Source organism: Bos indicus x Bos taurus, chromosome 10 (genome assembly GCF_003369695.1).
Source record: "Bos indicus x Bos taurus breed Angus x Brahman F1 hybrid chromosome 10, Bos_hybrid_MaternalHap_v2.0, whole genome shotgun sequence".
NCBI classification, from domain to species: domain Eukaryota; kingdom Metazoa; phylum Chordata; class Mammalia; order Artiodactyla; family Bovidae; genus Bos; species Bos indicus x Bos taurus.
In genome coordinates this window covers 30,329,858-30,343,613 of record NC_040085.1, presented here as the reverse complement: position 1 = coordinate 30,343,613, position 13,756 = coordinate 30,329,858, and the positions used below count along the sequence as shown (strand labels likewise).

General features: G+C 51.1%; 1 protein-coding gene across 8 annotated transcripts in view; it reads right to left on the bottom strand.

The window, feature by feature from the left end:
• Positions 1 to 253: 253 nt before the first annotated feature.
• The window catches only part of SPINT1 (serine peptidase inhibitor, Kunitz type 1), a 14,006-nt gene continuing 503 nt past the window's right edge, over positions 254 to 13,756 (bottom strand). For 2 of the 8 annotated variants that reach the window (XM_027553552.1, XM_027553551.1), the window contains exons 2-11: positions 13,215 to 13,754; positions 4,451 to 4,578; positions 4,091 to 4,229; positions 3,776 to 3,994; positions 3,635 to 3,661; positions 3,172 to 3,297; positions 3,005 to 3,055; positions 1,840 to 2,010; positions 1,574 to 1,621; positions 254 to 1,157 (exon numbers count right to left, since the gene is read on the bottom strand). In XM_027553552.1, the coding sequence (XP_027409353.1) occupies positions 934 to 1,157; positions 1,574 to 1,621; positions 1,840 to 2,010; positions 3,005 to 3,055; positions 3,172 to 3,297; positions 3,635 to 3,661; positions 3,776 to 3,994; positions 4,091 to 4,229; positions 4,451 to 4,578; positions 13,215 to 13,671 (1,590 nt within the window). In that variant the 5' untranslated portion in view covers positions 13,672 to 13,754 and the 3' untranslated portion in view covers positions 254 to 933. The remainder of the gene's footprint in view (positions 1,158 to 1,573; positions 1,622 to 1,839; positions 2,011 to 3,004; positions 3,056 to 3,171; positions 3,298 to 3,634; positions 3,662 to 3,775; positions 3,995 to 4,090; positions 4,230 to 4,450; positions 4,579 to 13,214; positions 13,755 to 13,756) is intronic. The other 6 variants (XM_027553554.1, XM_027553553.1, XM_027553555.1 and 3 more) reach the window with 5 other exon arrangements.

Below are 13,756 nucleotides of genomic sequence, written 5' to 3'. Positions count from 1 at the left end.
GGCCCAAACCAGGAAGAAACAGAGCTCCATGGCCTTCCTAGGTCCCTATTCCCAGGGCTCTTTCTCCCCTCCCCCCTGGTGGTCAGACTTGGCAAGTCTCTCCACCCTCAGGGGCTGGGGCTAGGACAGTTTCGGGAAGGGTGGGAAAACCTGCTGAACAGGATGACCAAAGCCGGAACCGGTTGGACAGGACGGTCCCATCTCCCCCCAGCAGCCTGTCCCTTTCCTGGCCCACAGAGCAGAGGCAGGAGACTCACAGAATAAATCACTTTATTCCACTGAGTGGACTCTGGCCCGTGGAAACAAGGGAGCTCCAGTGGGTGTGGAGGATCTGGCTCCATGTGCAGGCTGGGCTGGCTTGGGGCTTACTATGGGGGGCAGGGGAAGGGGTGGGGCCAGAGAGCCACTTCCTACTCCTCTCACCCACCCCCCATGGCATTAAATAAACAAAAAGGAACTCTGTACAACACAAAATATACAGGGAAGTCCTTCCCCCCACAGACCGCCGCCCACTGGAGCCCTGGACTTTGCAGAATGGGAGGGCCAGATGCGGAGGAAAGGGTTGGGGCTTCCAGCCTCTGATGCTGTCCCAAGCCCTTTCCCAAGGTCATGGGATGGGGGCAGGCAGCTTGGAACTGGAAGCAAAACTCCAACTTCCTCTGAAATCCTACGTGGAGAGGTCCATTTCTTTGGGACTCCTGGCTCAAAGGTTTTCTGCTCCTTGCAGACCTGTGAGCTTTCTCAGGAACAAGTAGCCTGGACTTAGCTGAGACTCCTCCAAGAGGAGCTGAAGCCCTGGCCTTGGAGGCAGAACAGCCCTGGGAAACAGGCTGGAGAAGTCTGGTCCCGAAGTCTTTGCCCAGCCCAGGCCTCCGTCTTGGCTAGGAAGCAGGGCTGGGTGAGAGATGGCGAGAGCCCTGGAGAGGCCCAGGCTCAGAGGGGTCTAGTTGTTTGGTAATAGACCAGGTGTTCCATGTCATCAGTGGTGGAGACCTTGGAGCTGGTGGGGGTGGAAGGTGGGGGGTGGCGGTGTCTGTGGAAGTCCTTTCTCTGGTTCTTGAAGAAGCAGTAGCCCAGAATGGCGACCACCACCACGATGCAGGTACCCAGGAGCACTGCAATGGCCACCTCCACGGGGCCTGGGGGAGGCAGGGAGCCTGGGGGAGGAAGGGCCGGATGAAGCACTACCAGAGCCTGCTGGGTCCTGACGCCCACCCCTACTCTGTATCAAAGGGACTTAGGCAAACGGACGAGGTGGGTGGTGGTGGTGGAATAAGGACCCTGGGCATGTGAGCAGCTGAAACTGCTCTGCTGGGAGTTTGGTGGGAGGGATTCTGCTGGATCTTGGCTCCAGGTCACTCTACTTGCAGCTGATACGGGGAGGACACTGATGGCCCGCAGACCTGGCATGTATTTCTATCCTTCTCTCCCTTGCCCCGGCAGGTACCACCATTGTCCCTTTAGCCAACCTCAGGATCCTCTCAACACAGGCTTAGGCTCTCACAACCAATTGAGTGGAGTTGATCTTTCAGTTGATACCTACTCAGTGGTGACAGGCAGACGGGAGGCTTACCTGTGTTGGGAACGGGGCTTTCCCGCCGCAGACCAAACACATCCTTCTCTACAAACCAATGGAGGCGGGGGAGATAAGTCAATATGAAAGGTTTGAAGACTCAGCTGCTCATCAGTAGTGCCCCAGACACCCCACTGCCATCCTCTCCCACCCTTAGTTCAGGTGCTCTGACGACAAGGCTGACCAGTCCACGCCTTGAGACAGAGCTGAATGCTCAGCTAAGCCTTTCACCTCCCCATCTTCCGGCCCCCCTCTGCCCCACTCACTGGAGATGCCACGACAGGACTCAAGGCACTGCTCCTCCTCCTCAAAGTTGTTCTTGTTGCCATAACAACCGCCATAGGTAAAGCGGGCACAGTGTTCAGTGAAGGGGTTGTAGTACCAGCGGGGGATGCTCTCTGAGCAGAGGCCCGTGTCTGGCATGTCTACACAGTGCCCTGCAGGGTAAGGAGCAGACGAAGGTGTGAATGTCCACGGGACCTCCCTGCCACCACTAGGCTCCACATGGTTGCTGCCCGCCACCCCCGACCCTCCTCAGGCTGGGGATGGCTGTGATTCAGTGAGGGCCCTGGGGGCCCCAGGAATATCTGGGCCATTTGCAGTGCTGCTAGAAGCAAGGAAGATAAATGCAAGAGAGTAAGTGTGGGTCCAGAATTACCCTAGGCTGACTCATATAACTATTTCTTAATTTTCTTTCAGCATTCCTGACTGTATCAAGGTCTTGGTTTCTCCCCAGCACTTGATGGTCTGCCTTCTAACAAAGAAGACTCAGTCTGAACCTTGGCAGCCAACAGCATCCAGCTAAAATTTTTTATTATATGTTTTATTATACTTATTTTAAAAGCAAATCTCAAATTGTGACATATAATAGTGGCTTTTCATTTACAGTACTGATGTGAAAGTTCCTTTTTCTTTTTTAATCTCCAATTTCAGTTATTTATTTTTGGCTGTGCTGCGTAGCATGCGGGATCTTAGTTCCCTGACCATGGGTTAAACCCATGCCCCCTGCATTGGAAGTGTGGAGTCTTAACCATTGGATTGCCAGGGAAGTCCCGGAAATTTCCTTTTTAATATATTAAGTTAAATCAATAACATCTCAGTGATATGTAGGCATGGTTAAATTTCTGAAGGTGTTGGAACTCCCCTGGCAATCCAGTGGTTAAGACCCTGAGTTTCCACTGCAAGGGGCATGAGCTCAACCCCTGGTTAGAGAACTAAGATTCCACATGCCATGTGGCATGGCCTAAAAAAAAATAAGAATTTCAGGAGGTGTTTGATGCTTAGCAAACACAGAAAGAAAAGCACAGGACACCCCTGCCCCCAGCTTTCTGCCCACAGCCTGGTATCCACAGCAAGCCCCTTCAGTACACTGATGGCATGAGTGAGGAGAGTAGTTCAGCCCTGACCCAGGAGACCAGGGCAGGAGCTCACCTTTGTCCCCGGGGAAATGGATCCTCTGGAGTTTATCGAAGTCTCTGGTGTCTGCAAAGATGAAAGATCATCAGAGGTGCAGACCTGACAAGGGCCTCGCAGAGGTGTGGGGTGAGTGGGCTGGCTCTGCCCTGCCCTGCCCGCTGCCCTCCACCCCCAGGCCTCACATTTCTCACAGGTGGCCTCATCGGAGGCGTCGGGGCAGTCAGGAGTGTCGTCACACTCCAGGAAGCTGTCGATGCAGCAGCCATCACCGCAGCGGAACTTGCTGGAGTGGCAGCTGCCAGAACACACTGAGTAGGGGTGAGGCCAGGGGGAGGGTGAGGTCAGGTGGGGGTGCAGAGGCCAGCAAATACCTCGAGTCCATCATCTACCTGGCCCTCTCTACCCCCAGGCGGCATCATGACACAGCCCCTGTTCCCTCTCCACCCCTGCCCCTCAAACCCTCACACAAAACAGGCAAAGGCTGATGGGAGGATCCTGAGCTGCAGGGGGTGAGGCACTTGTGGGCCTCCGTTCTGAGGGCAGGAATGAGTTGTAGAGCCAGGGCAGTGTGGGCAGGGGCCTGGACTTGATACCGGCTGGAGAGCTGGCAGGGGTAAGGGAAACAAGGAAAGCAGCAAAGCCCACCTGGATGATGCCTTTCTGCTGAGGGACCTAGGAGAGAAAAACAGAGGAGTGAGAGGAGGCAGGGCCAGGCCCCAGCCGGGATGAGCTGATGGGGGGCCTAGGGATGGGGGTATCCCTGATCCGTGAAGAGAGAACACCTACCCTGGGGGAACGTCACCTGAGCCCCAACACTGCTTCGCAAAGGCCCACCTTGCACATTGCGGCAGGCGAGCTTGCACTCTTCCTCCCGAAGGTAGTTGTTCTTGTTGCCCAGGCAACCTCCATAAACAAAACTCTTGCAGATCTGTTCTGTGGGGTCGTAGTACCAGCGGGGGAAGGAACCACGACAGCGGCCCACCTTCCTGGATGCAAGGCAGTATTCTGGCAGGCAGGGAAGTTGGTCAGGGGCGTCTGAAGGGCCAGGCAACTGGGGCGGGGGATGCCTCCCATGGTGGCCTCCTCGCCCCGCTTCCTTACCTTCCGTCTGCTCAGGGGACAGCACAGTGACTGTGACGTTGGACGTCCTCTCTGGCTGGTCTGAACCGGTCGCCGTCAGCTGGAACAGGTAGCTGCCTTCTTTGAGTCCCCACAGCTCCACCTGGTCTGGATCATTCCTCTAAGCACAGGAATGGCCGTCAGGCAGGAGCTGCTCCAGGCCCTCCCAAAAAGCCATTCCCCCGCCCCTGCCCCAACTGGGGAGAGCAGACGGTCTTGGTATTAAATGGATCCTCGGCTTTTATCCACCCCATCCCTCCTGGAGCCACAGTTGGGCCTATGGCCCCAGGAAGGAGCCCTGGAGAGCTGAGGTGGGGGTCCGAGAGCCACCCAGTGTCTCACCTCGACCCTGATGTCTGTGTCACCCCGCAGCAGACGCCAGTCTGTGTTCTCCACACCCTTCAGCACTAGGGGCTCCTGGGGCTGTACCTTCAAGTCTATACCGTCCCAGGCCATGGGGATCCGGGACCCTGGGAGGAAGGTGAGGTAAGGTGAACTCTCACTGAATGAGAAGGATCCCTCCTCAAGTGAGGGGCTGGTGCCCTATGGGTGGCAACTAGACCAACCTAGGACTCAGCAGCCTGGTGAGACACAGATACAATTTCGCAATGAAACCATTCTTCTTGTCCTCTATTTAGATATGTTACACTTAAGACATTCTAATGTTGTAAAGCCACTTTCTGAAGCAAATAACTGAATGCATTGCCATCTGATTCCATTTAGGAAAAAAAAAAATATATGTATATATACATATACATACATATACACACATATATTTGGAAGGAGGAATTTTCCTATTTTCTACAATAAGCAGGTACTTGTGCTAACTGCTTTAAAAAGTCAGGGGACTTCTGTGGTGGTCCAAGTGGCTAAGACTTGGCACTCCCAAAACAGGGAGCCTGGGTCTGATCCCTGTTCAGGGAACTAGATCCCACATGCTTCAACTAAGTTTGTATGCCACAACTGAAGATCCTGCATGCCACAACTAAAGAACCCACATGCTGCAAGGAAGATCAAAGAACCCGCGTGCCACCTCTGAGACGCGGCGCAACCAAATAAACATATTTTTTTAAAAGTTAGAGTAACAACACTTTTGAAATGCCAGATAAGTTAATGTGTAATTAACATCATCACCCTTCTCTCTGCAGCCCAGATCACTGCTGAGAAGCCCATCCGGACAGAGGCCTTAAGTACAGAGTTCCCGGGCAGCACTGTGTCAAGCCTGGTCCCATGATGACCGGGCACATGAAGAGGGTGCCTCCTCCAGTTACAAGGGGACACAAAATACCCTCCCTCAGCCAGGGTCTTCAGAGAGAGCATGGCCCTGTGGACATCTTGATTTTGGACGTCTGGCTTCTGGAACTGAGACAATACATTGCTATTGTTTTCAGCCACCCACTTTGTACTACTTTGGCATAGCAGCCCTAGGAAACTGACATACTGCCCTTGAGGGTGTCATGGTCCCGTTAGGCAGGTTAAGACCCAGCCACAGGAAGCAAAACCAGAGAAAAGACCCACCAAGATGAAGGGGTCTGTGGTACATGTACAAGACAAGGAAATGGATGTTTAAAGAAAGGAAAGATCATAGCAAGTTAGAGGAAAAAGGCAAGGCTCTGTGAAGAAAAGACAAAGGATTTTTTTTTTGAGACAAAGGATTTTTAAAATTCTTTTACTTTTTTTTTGTTTGGTTGTGGGGAAGAATGTTCTGTGTTGCTGATGATAGCAGAAAGCATGATGAGCCAAAACAAGGAGTGGGGAATTTGCAAGGCTGGTTTGGTGGACTTTAAGGAGACCAGCTGGGCTGGGCCAGATCTCCAAGGGCCCTGGACACTCGGTCAGAGCATGTGCACAAACAGGATTGACATGCAAATACTTGACAACTGATGGTACAGAAAGGGGACAGACACTGGCAATGAATAGTGGCACAGAAGCCTGGAGGCCCAGTCTGCACTAGAAGCTGACCTCCTGCAAAGCCTGATCAAGCTCCAGAAGTACTAAGGGAAGACCAAGGGCTAGGGTAGCAGGGGAATTCTTAAGCTCCCGGCAGCAGCTGTTTACCCATCTGTCTGGAATAGAATTATTTCTATGGAGCAAGGAGACCAGCAAGTGGACCAGTGCAGTAGTTCAAGGCAGATGCAACAGAAGCAGTCTGAATTAAGAGATAGCTTAGGGATGGATCCTGATGCTGGAAAAGATTGAGGCAAGGAGGAGAATGGGGCAACAGAGGATGAAATGGTTGGATAGCCTCACTGACTCAATGGACATGAGTGTGAACAAACTCTGGGAGATACTGAAGGACAGGGAAGCTTGGTATGCTGCAGTCCATGGGGCCACAAAGAGCTGGACACAATTTAGCAACTGAATGATGACAGAGATGGAAAGGAGGATCTAAGAAACAACGGGCAGATGCTTCAGGCTGCTGTGCCTGACAAGCTCTAGGGAACTGGCAACGGAGAGCCAGGGCATGGGCAGAAGGGAAACCAGATCTAGCAGCAACATGTGGCTTCAGCCATAGAGAAGTTGAATTTAAGGGAGAGGAGTGCAGTGGGAGCCCCAGAGAAGCCAGAGGTGGAGAAAGACCTGGAGTCATACTAACAAAGCTGCTGCTAATGGAAACTGTGCTCAGAGGACTTCCCTGGTGGTCCTGTGGCTGAGAATCTGCCCGCCAATGCAGGGGACAGGTTCAATCCCTGGTCTGGGACGATCCCACATGCCTTGGGGCAACTAAGCCCCTGGACCACAACTACTGAGTCTGGGCTCTAGATCCCACACTCCACAAGAGAAGCCACCATAATGAGAAGCTGTCACACTGCAACTAGAGAGTAGTCCCCATTTGGCAACTAGAGAAAGCCTATGCACAGGAATGAAGATCCAGCACAGCCAAAAATAAAATAATTAAAAGAAAAAAAAAGTGTGGCTGGCACACACTAGGTACTTTATCTGTAGTATCTTATCAGAGCTGGCAAATTATGGCCTGCAGGCCACATTTAGTCCAACCTGTTATATTTTTTAACGGTTGAAAAGAATTCTTAAACAATACTTCATGACATGTGAAAAGCCCATAAAATTCAAATTTGTGTCTATAAATTAAGATACAGCCTTACCAAATAGTTTACAAATTGTGGATGGCTGCTTTCATGTTACAACAGCAGCTGAGCAGTTGTAACCAATACAAAATCTAAAGTATTTACTATATGAATATTCACAGGAGGTTTGCTGCCCCCATCTATATTGCCGACCTGCCTAACCATCCTGCCACAACCACATTCTTGCTCCTCTTTCCAGATGAGAAACTGACACCAGAGAGGTTAAATGACTTGCCCAGGGTTGCTCAGTTTCTAAACAGCAGAGCTAGGATTTGAACCCTGGTCTGACTCATACTTGCTGCAAAACATCAAAACACCATGCTGCAGGTTATACCTGATTAGAAGGATGACTTTTTTTTATTATTACTTTTATAATCTTCAATTTTGTTTTTAGCTTAGGTAATACATGGACCTGGAGAAGGAAATGGCAACCCACTCCAGTATTCTTGCCCGGAAAATCCCATGGACAGAAAAACCTGGTTGGCTACACTCCATGGGGTCGCAGAGCTGGACATGACTAGCATAAGGACATGAACGAACCTTCTCTCCAGAGGTATTCTCAGTTACTAGTTTGGGGGCGTGTGTATGTGTGACTATCAGGAGACAGAGTACTGAATTTATAAGCATGCAAGTTCTTCATCTTGCTTTTCCCTTAATATATACTGTAAATCATTCACAGTAATACATACTTTTGGTTGCATAGCACTTTTAACACATTTAACCAGTCCATCAGTCCCTCTGGGTCGTGAAGATCTTTTTGTACAGTTCTTCTGTGTATTCTTGCCATCTCTTCTTAATATCTTCTGCTTCTGTTAGGTCCATACCATTTCTGTCCTTTATCGAGCCCATCTTTGCATGAAATATTCTTTTGGTATCTCTGATTTTCTTGAAGAGATCGCTAGTCTTTCCCATTCTGTTGTTTTCCTCTATTTCTTTGCATTGATCGCTGAAGAAGGTTTTCTTATCTCTTCTTGCTATTCTTTGGAACTCTGCATTCAGATGTTTATATCGTTCCTTTTCTCCTTTGCTTTTCACTTCTCTTCTTTTCACAGCTATTTGTAAGGCCTCCCCAGACAGCCATTTTGCTTTTTTGCATTTCTTTTCCATGGGGATGGTCTTGATCCCTGTCTCCTGTACAATGTCACGAACCTCATTCCATAGCTCATCAGGCACTCTATCTATCAGATCTAGGCCCTTAAAATCTATTTCTCACTTCCACTGTATAATCATAAGGGATTTGATTTAGGTCATATCTGAATGGTCTAGTGGTTTTCCCTACTTTCTTCAATTTAAGTCTGAATTTGGCAATAAGGAGTTCATGGTCTGAGCCACAGTCAGCTCCTGGTCTTGTTTTTGCTGACTGTATAGAGCTTCTCCATCTTTGGCCTCAAAGAATATAATCAATCTGATTTTGGTGTTGACCATCTGGTGACGTCCATGTATAGCCAGACATCCTGGAATGTGAAGTCAAGTGGGCCTTAGAAACCATCACTACAAACAAAGCTAGTGGAGGTGATGGAATTCCAGTTGAGCTATTCCAAATCCTGAAAGATGATGCTGTGAAAGTGCTGCACTCAATATGCCAGCAAATTTGGAAAACTCAGCAGTGGCTGCAGGACTGGAAAAGGTCAGTTTTCATTCCAATCCCAAAGAAAGGCAATGCCAAAGAATGCTCAAACTACTGCACAATTGCACTCATCTCACACGCTAGTAAAGTAATGCTCAAAATTCTCCAAGCCAGGCTTCAGCAATATGTGAACCGTGAACTTCCTGATGTTCAAGCTGGTTTTAGAAAAGGCAGAGGAACCAGAGATCAAATTGTCAACAACCGCTGGATCATGGAAAAAGCAAGAGAGTTCCAGAAAAACATCTATTTCTGCTTTATTGACTATGCCAAAGCCTTTGACTGTGTGGATCACAATAAACTGTGGAAAATTCTGAAAGAGATGGGAATACCAGACCACCTGACCTGCCTCTTGAGAAATTTGTATGCAGGTCAGGAAGCAGCAGTTAGAACTGGACATGGAACAACAGACTGGTTCCAAATAGAAAAAGGAGTTCAAGGCTGTATATTGTCACCCTGTTTATTTAACTTATATGCAGAGTACATCATGAGAAACGCTGGACTGGAAGAAACACAAGCTGGAATCAAGATTGCCGGGAGAAATATCAATAACCTCAGATATGCAGATGACACCACCCTTATGGCAGAAAGTGAAGAGGAACTAAAAAGCCTCTTGATGAAGGTGAAAGTGGAGAGTGAAAAAGTTGTCTTAAAGCTCAACATTCAGAAAACGAAGATCATGGCATCTGGTCCCAGCACTTCATGGGAAATAGATGGGGAAATAGTGGAAATAGTGTCAGACTTTATTTTTCTGGGCTCCAAAATCACTGCAGATGGTGACTGCAGCCATGAAATTAAAAGACGCTTGCTCCTTGGAAGAAAAGTTATGACCAACCTAGATAGCATATTCAAAAGCTGAGACATAACTTTGCCAACAAAGGTTTGTCTAGTCAAGGCTATGGTTTTTCCTGTGGTCATGTATGGATGTGAGAGTTGGACTGTGAAGAAGGCTGAGCGCCAAAGAATTGATGCTTTTGAACTGTGGTGTTGGAGAAGACTCTTGAGAGTCCCTTGGACTGCAAGGAGATCCAACCAGTCCATTCTGAAGGAGATCAGCCCTGGGATTTCTTTGGAAGGAATGATGCTAAAGCTAAAACTCCAGTACTTTGGCCACCTCATGTGAAGAGTTGACTCACTGGCAAAGACTCTGATGCTGGGAGGGATTGGGGGCAGGAGGAAAAGGGGACGACAGAGGATGAGATGGCTGGATGGCATCACTGACTCGATGGACGTGAGTCTGAGTGAACTCCGGGAGTTGGTGATGGACAGGGAGGCCTGGCGTGCTGCGATTCATGGGGTTGCAAAGAGTCGGACACGACTGAGCGACTTATCTGATCTGATCAGTCCCTCTTGATTTAGGTCCTTCTTCCCTACCTTCCTCCCTCCCTACTAAAAACTAGCCCATGCTGCCTCAGGGTTTATTAGTAATATTATGATTAAAACACCACCACAGCTGTTTTTATACACATTATAGGATGTGTTGACAGACACTGAGATTGTTTCCAATTCCTTGCTATTATAAACAATGGTGCAGTTGACTGGCTGGCTGGTAAGTTGTTTTACACACGTTTAAGCATAGCCACAATATGAGTTCCTGCAAGTGGAACTGTGATGAGGGTTATGTGCATTTAGACTTTTGGTGGATACTGCCAACCTGCCCTTCACAGAGGCACCACAGAAGGTTAGTGAAGTCTAAGAGTTCAAAGGAAGGACAGAAGGTAAAGAGATAAGAACAACTGATAGAAGGCTGAATCATAGGGTTGCGTCCCTGCCTCTCTTTGATGAGGCAGAGAAAGCAGAACCAATAGGGGAGTCACAGAGGGTGGTCCCAGAGGTGAAAAGACCAGGACACACAGTGACAGCAAAGAGAAAAGGAAACCTCCATTATAAGACCAGGAGAGCAGGGCCAGGAACCAAGCCTCAACCCAGTGGCTTGAGGGCTCACTGAGAGCTAGCCCAGGCCCTGAGGTGAGAGGCCAAGCCAAGGGGGCAGTGAACTGGGAGGAGCCTGTCCCTCCCTCCTTGCCTTTTCCAGAAAGTAATCAGCAGTCCACAAGGGGAAACAAGACAGACTACTTGGCAGTCTACCTAGCAGAGAAATAGGCTAGCCCCACTGGCCCCAAGGTAGAAGTCACAGAGTGACATATCAGACCTCGAGCCAAATCAGCAATGTCTACCCACACACGCAAGGCTGGTCCTCTCCAAGCCCCAGTCCCCAGGAGCAAGGGGCAGATGTCTGGACAGATACCACTCCTTACTTCCCACCCACAGAGAGCAAAGGGCCGGAGGAGCAATAAAGCCAGCCCCTCCCCCAGCCATCAGGCCTCAGGACTCTCCAGGGAAACGCAGTCTCTATCTTCCAAGCCACTCTTCCAATGCAAAGATGGGGAATGCAGGGGAAGGGGAGAGGAGGAAAGAGCAGGGTGTTTAGGAGGCCCCAGTAATCTGGACTGGATTGGCCTGGCCACAGGCAGGGAAAGGGGTATAGGTCAACCCACCCTGGGAAGGGCTCCCCCAGTACAAGAACCAAAGGTTCAGAAGCCCTGAGCACTTGCCCACTTTGCCTGCCTCGGTCTACCCTAGCCCAGCTTCCAGAAGGCCATAATGGCTTGACCCTCTTTGTACTTTCAACCTCTCTAGTGCGACTCAGGTGAGAATGGACTCCTGGACACATGTACACAGCATCCCCCATTCCCCCAACACTGTGGTGCCCTGAAATGGCCTGGGGACCAGACTAATCCAAGTTCTACCCAGCACCTCATGGGACAGGAAATCCCCACTCTGTCCCGTCTTGTGCCAACCAGGCAAGTCAGGAGGTGGGGAGGTTCCCAGATGAGGAAGGCTCCGTCCAGCTCAGCGTCCTGCCCAGACCCCAGAGTTTCAGGTGTTGGTCCTCTAGTGCTGGCCCTCCGATGGGTCCTGTCAGAACCGGGAGGGCAGGCAGCTCGGATCACTTAGGTCATCACCACCTACACTCCCTGCTGCTTCCTTGTGAAATACGCTCAGGCCCTGGCCCACTGGGACTCAGTAGCCCAGCCTAGCCTGGAGACAGTGTCCCCCTCCTGGAATCTCCACCCCACCTCTTCTCAGAGATCCAGAGCTTCTGAAAGGATAGGGAGAAGAGGAAAGGCTGGAGAGGGAAACTCCTTTCTCTACTTCCCAGGACTGAGACCGACCAGCCCCAGCCTGGCCCTGGGCTCCCCAGTCTCTGGTTCTGCTGTCCACTGGGCTGTCTTGGATCAGAGACAGGTTTCTACCAGAGAGATGGTCTTGTGTGAGAAATAGCGCAGCCCTGCAGGAGGTCCTTCCTGGGGTTGAGTCCCATTTGTGGATGGTATATATTTAAGACGGGAGTCAGTTTCCTAATCTAAAAAGTGGAATGACTACTAATAGCACCCTTTTCAGAGGCGGTTGTCATGATGCCTAAGTGAGAGGCTGAGTGGCATAGCAGTCAGCAAACAGTAAAGTACTAACAGAGGTTATCAGCATGACCCATCCCTGCCCTGGAGCCCCACCTGGCCAGAACAACAGGTGGAGAGGATGGGGAACGAAGGTCTCTGGAAGGACCCCAATCCCAGCTAACTGCTCAGTCCCAGGAGGAAAGAGGAGGAGCCGTGGCCCCACTTTGCCCTTATCCTGGCAGTAAACAAGGTGAGCAGACAGCTTGGCTACTAGATCTTAAGCAGGAAGAGCTCTGCCAGGCTTATGAGCACACACAAGTATACACACACGCACACACACACTTGCCTGGACAGCTGACTTCCTTCCCCTACCAGGTATACATACCAGTGGACTGACTCATCCAGCAACCCTCCTCACCTGGACCCCAGGGCTAGGCTACTGTGTCCACAATACCACCTTCTCCCCAGTTGGGTCATCCCCAACTGGGCTTGTTCTTTAGACTCTGGTGGTCTGGCAGTTTTCCCCCAGACCACTAAAGACCAGTACCTGGGGAGAGGAGTACAAGAAATGCTAGAACCAATCCCAGACCCAGCAGTGAGGAGCCCAGCCTTCACCAGTCCACTTGACAGGGCCCCAAGGTACCTAGCACAGTGCTTGGCCTGGAGTATCTATCTATCTGGTCATCAGGTGGCCTCCAGACAGCTCATTCCCTGATTTGGCCCAGTGGGGTCAAAGTAGGAATCCCCAGGAGCTTGCTCCCACTCACACATCCCAGAGCATCCGCCCACTCAACATCCTGAATTCAGGAGCCAGCCTGGGCTCTAGGACGTCCCCCCTTGCCCCTCCTGTAGGTTGTTCTTTATTTACTGTTTATACCATGCCTACTTCTAAGGATGAGTTAGGATCGAATGGGACTCTCCTCCAGCTTCGCGCAAAGACCCTATAACCAGTCCTTTTTGTGAGTCTCCCCAGATTCTGGCACCCTCGTCCTTACCTCTGAAGCCCTGGGTCCGCAGCTCGCGGTAGGAGCGGTAAACCTCCCGCGTGAGGTAGTTGATGAAACCCTCCCTGGGCGCGAACTTGCACACGAAGTTCTGCTCGTAGAGGCAGTTGATGAGGAAGCAGGAGACGATGGCGTCCTCCCCGCCGTCGGGCTGCAATTCCACCAGCGCCAGATTGCAGTCGTTGGAGCTGCAGCAGGCGTGCACGCAGTCCCTGCCGCGGCGCGCGGTGAGGGAGCGCAGGAAGGTGGCCCCATTTCTGACCGAGGCGTCCGTGTCGAGCACGAAATCAGGCACCCCGGGGGTAAAGCGGTTCAGGCAACCGTCGGCCGTGAGGAGACCGGGGGTCACCGGCGGCGGCCCGGCCTCGGCGCCCTGGAGGACGAGCGCGCAGAGAAGCCACACGGCGACCGCTGGGATGCGGGCCCGGGAGAGGCGGCCCCCGGCCATTGTCCTCCCGGGGATCGTCGCCCTCCTCACCACCGGGGTCACCTTCAAAGAGCGGGCCTCTGGGCTCCGAGGGTGCTAGCGACCT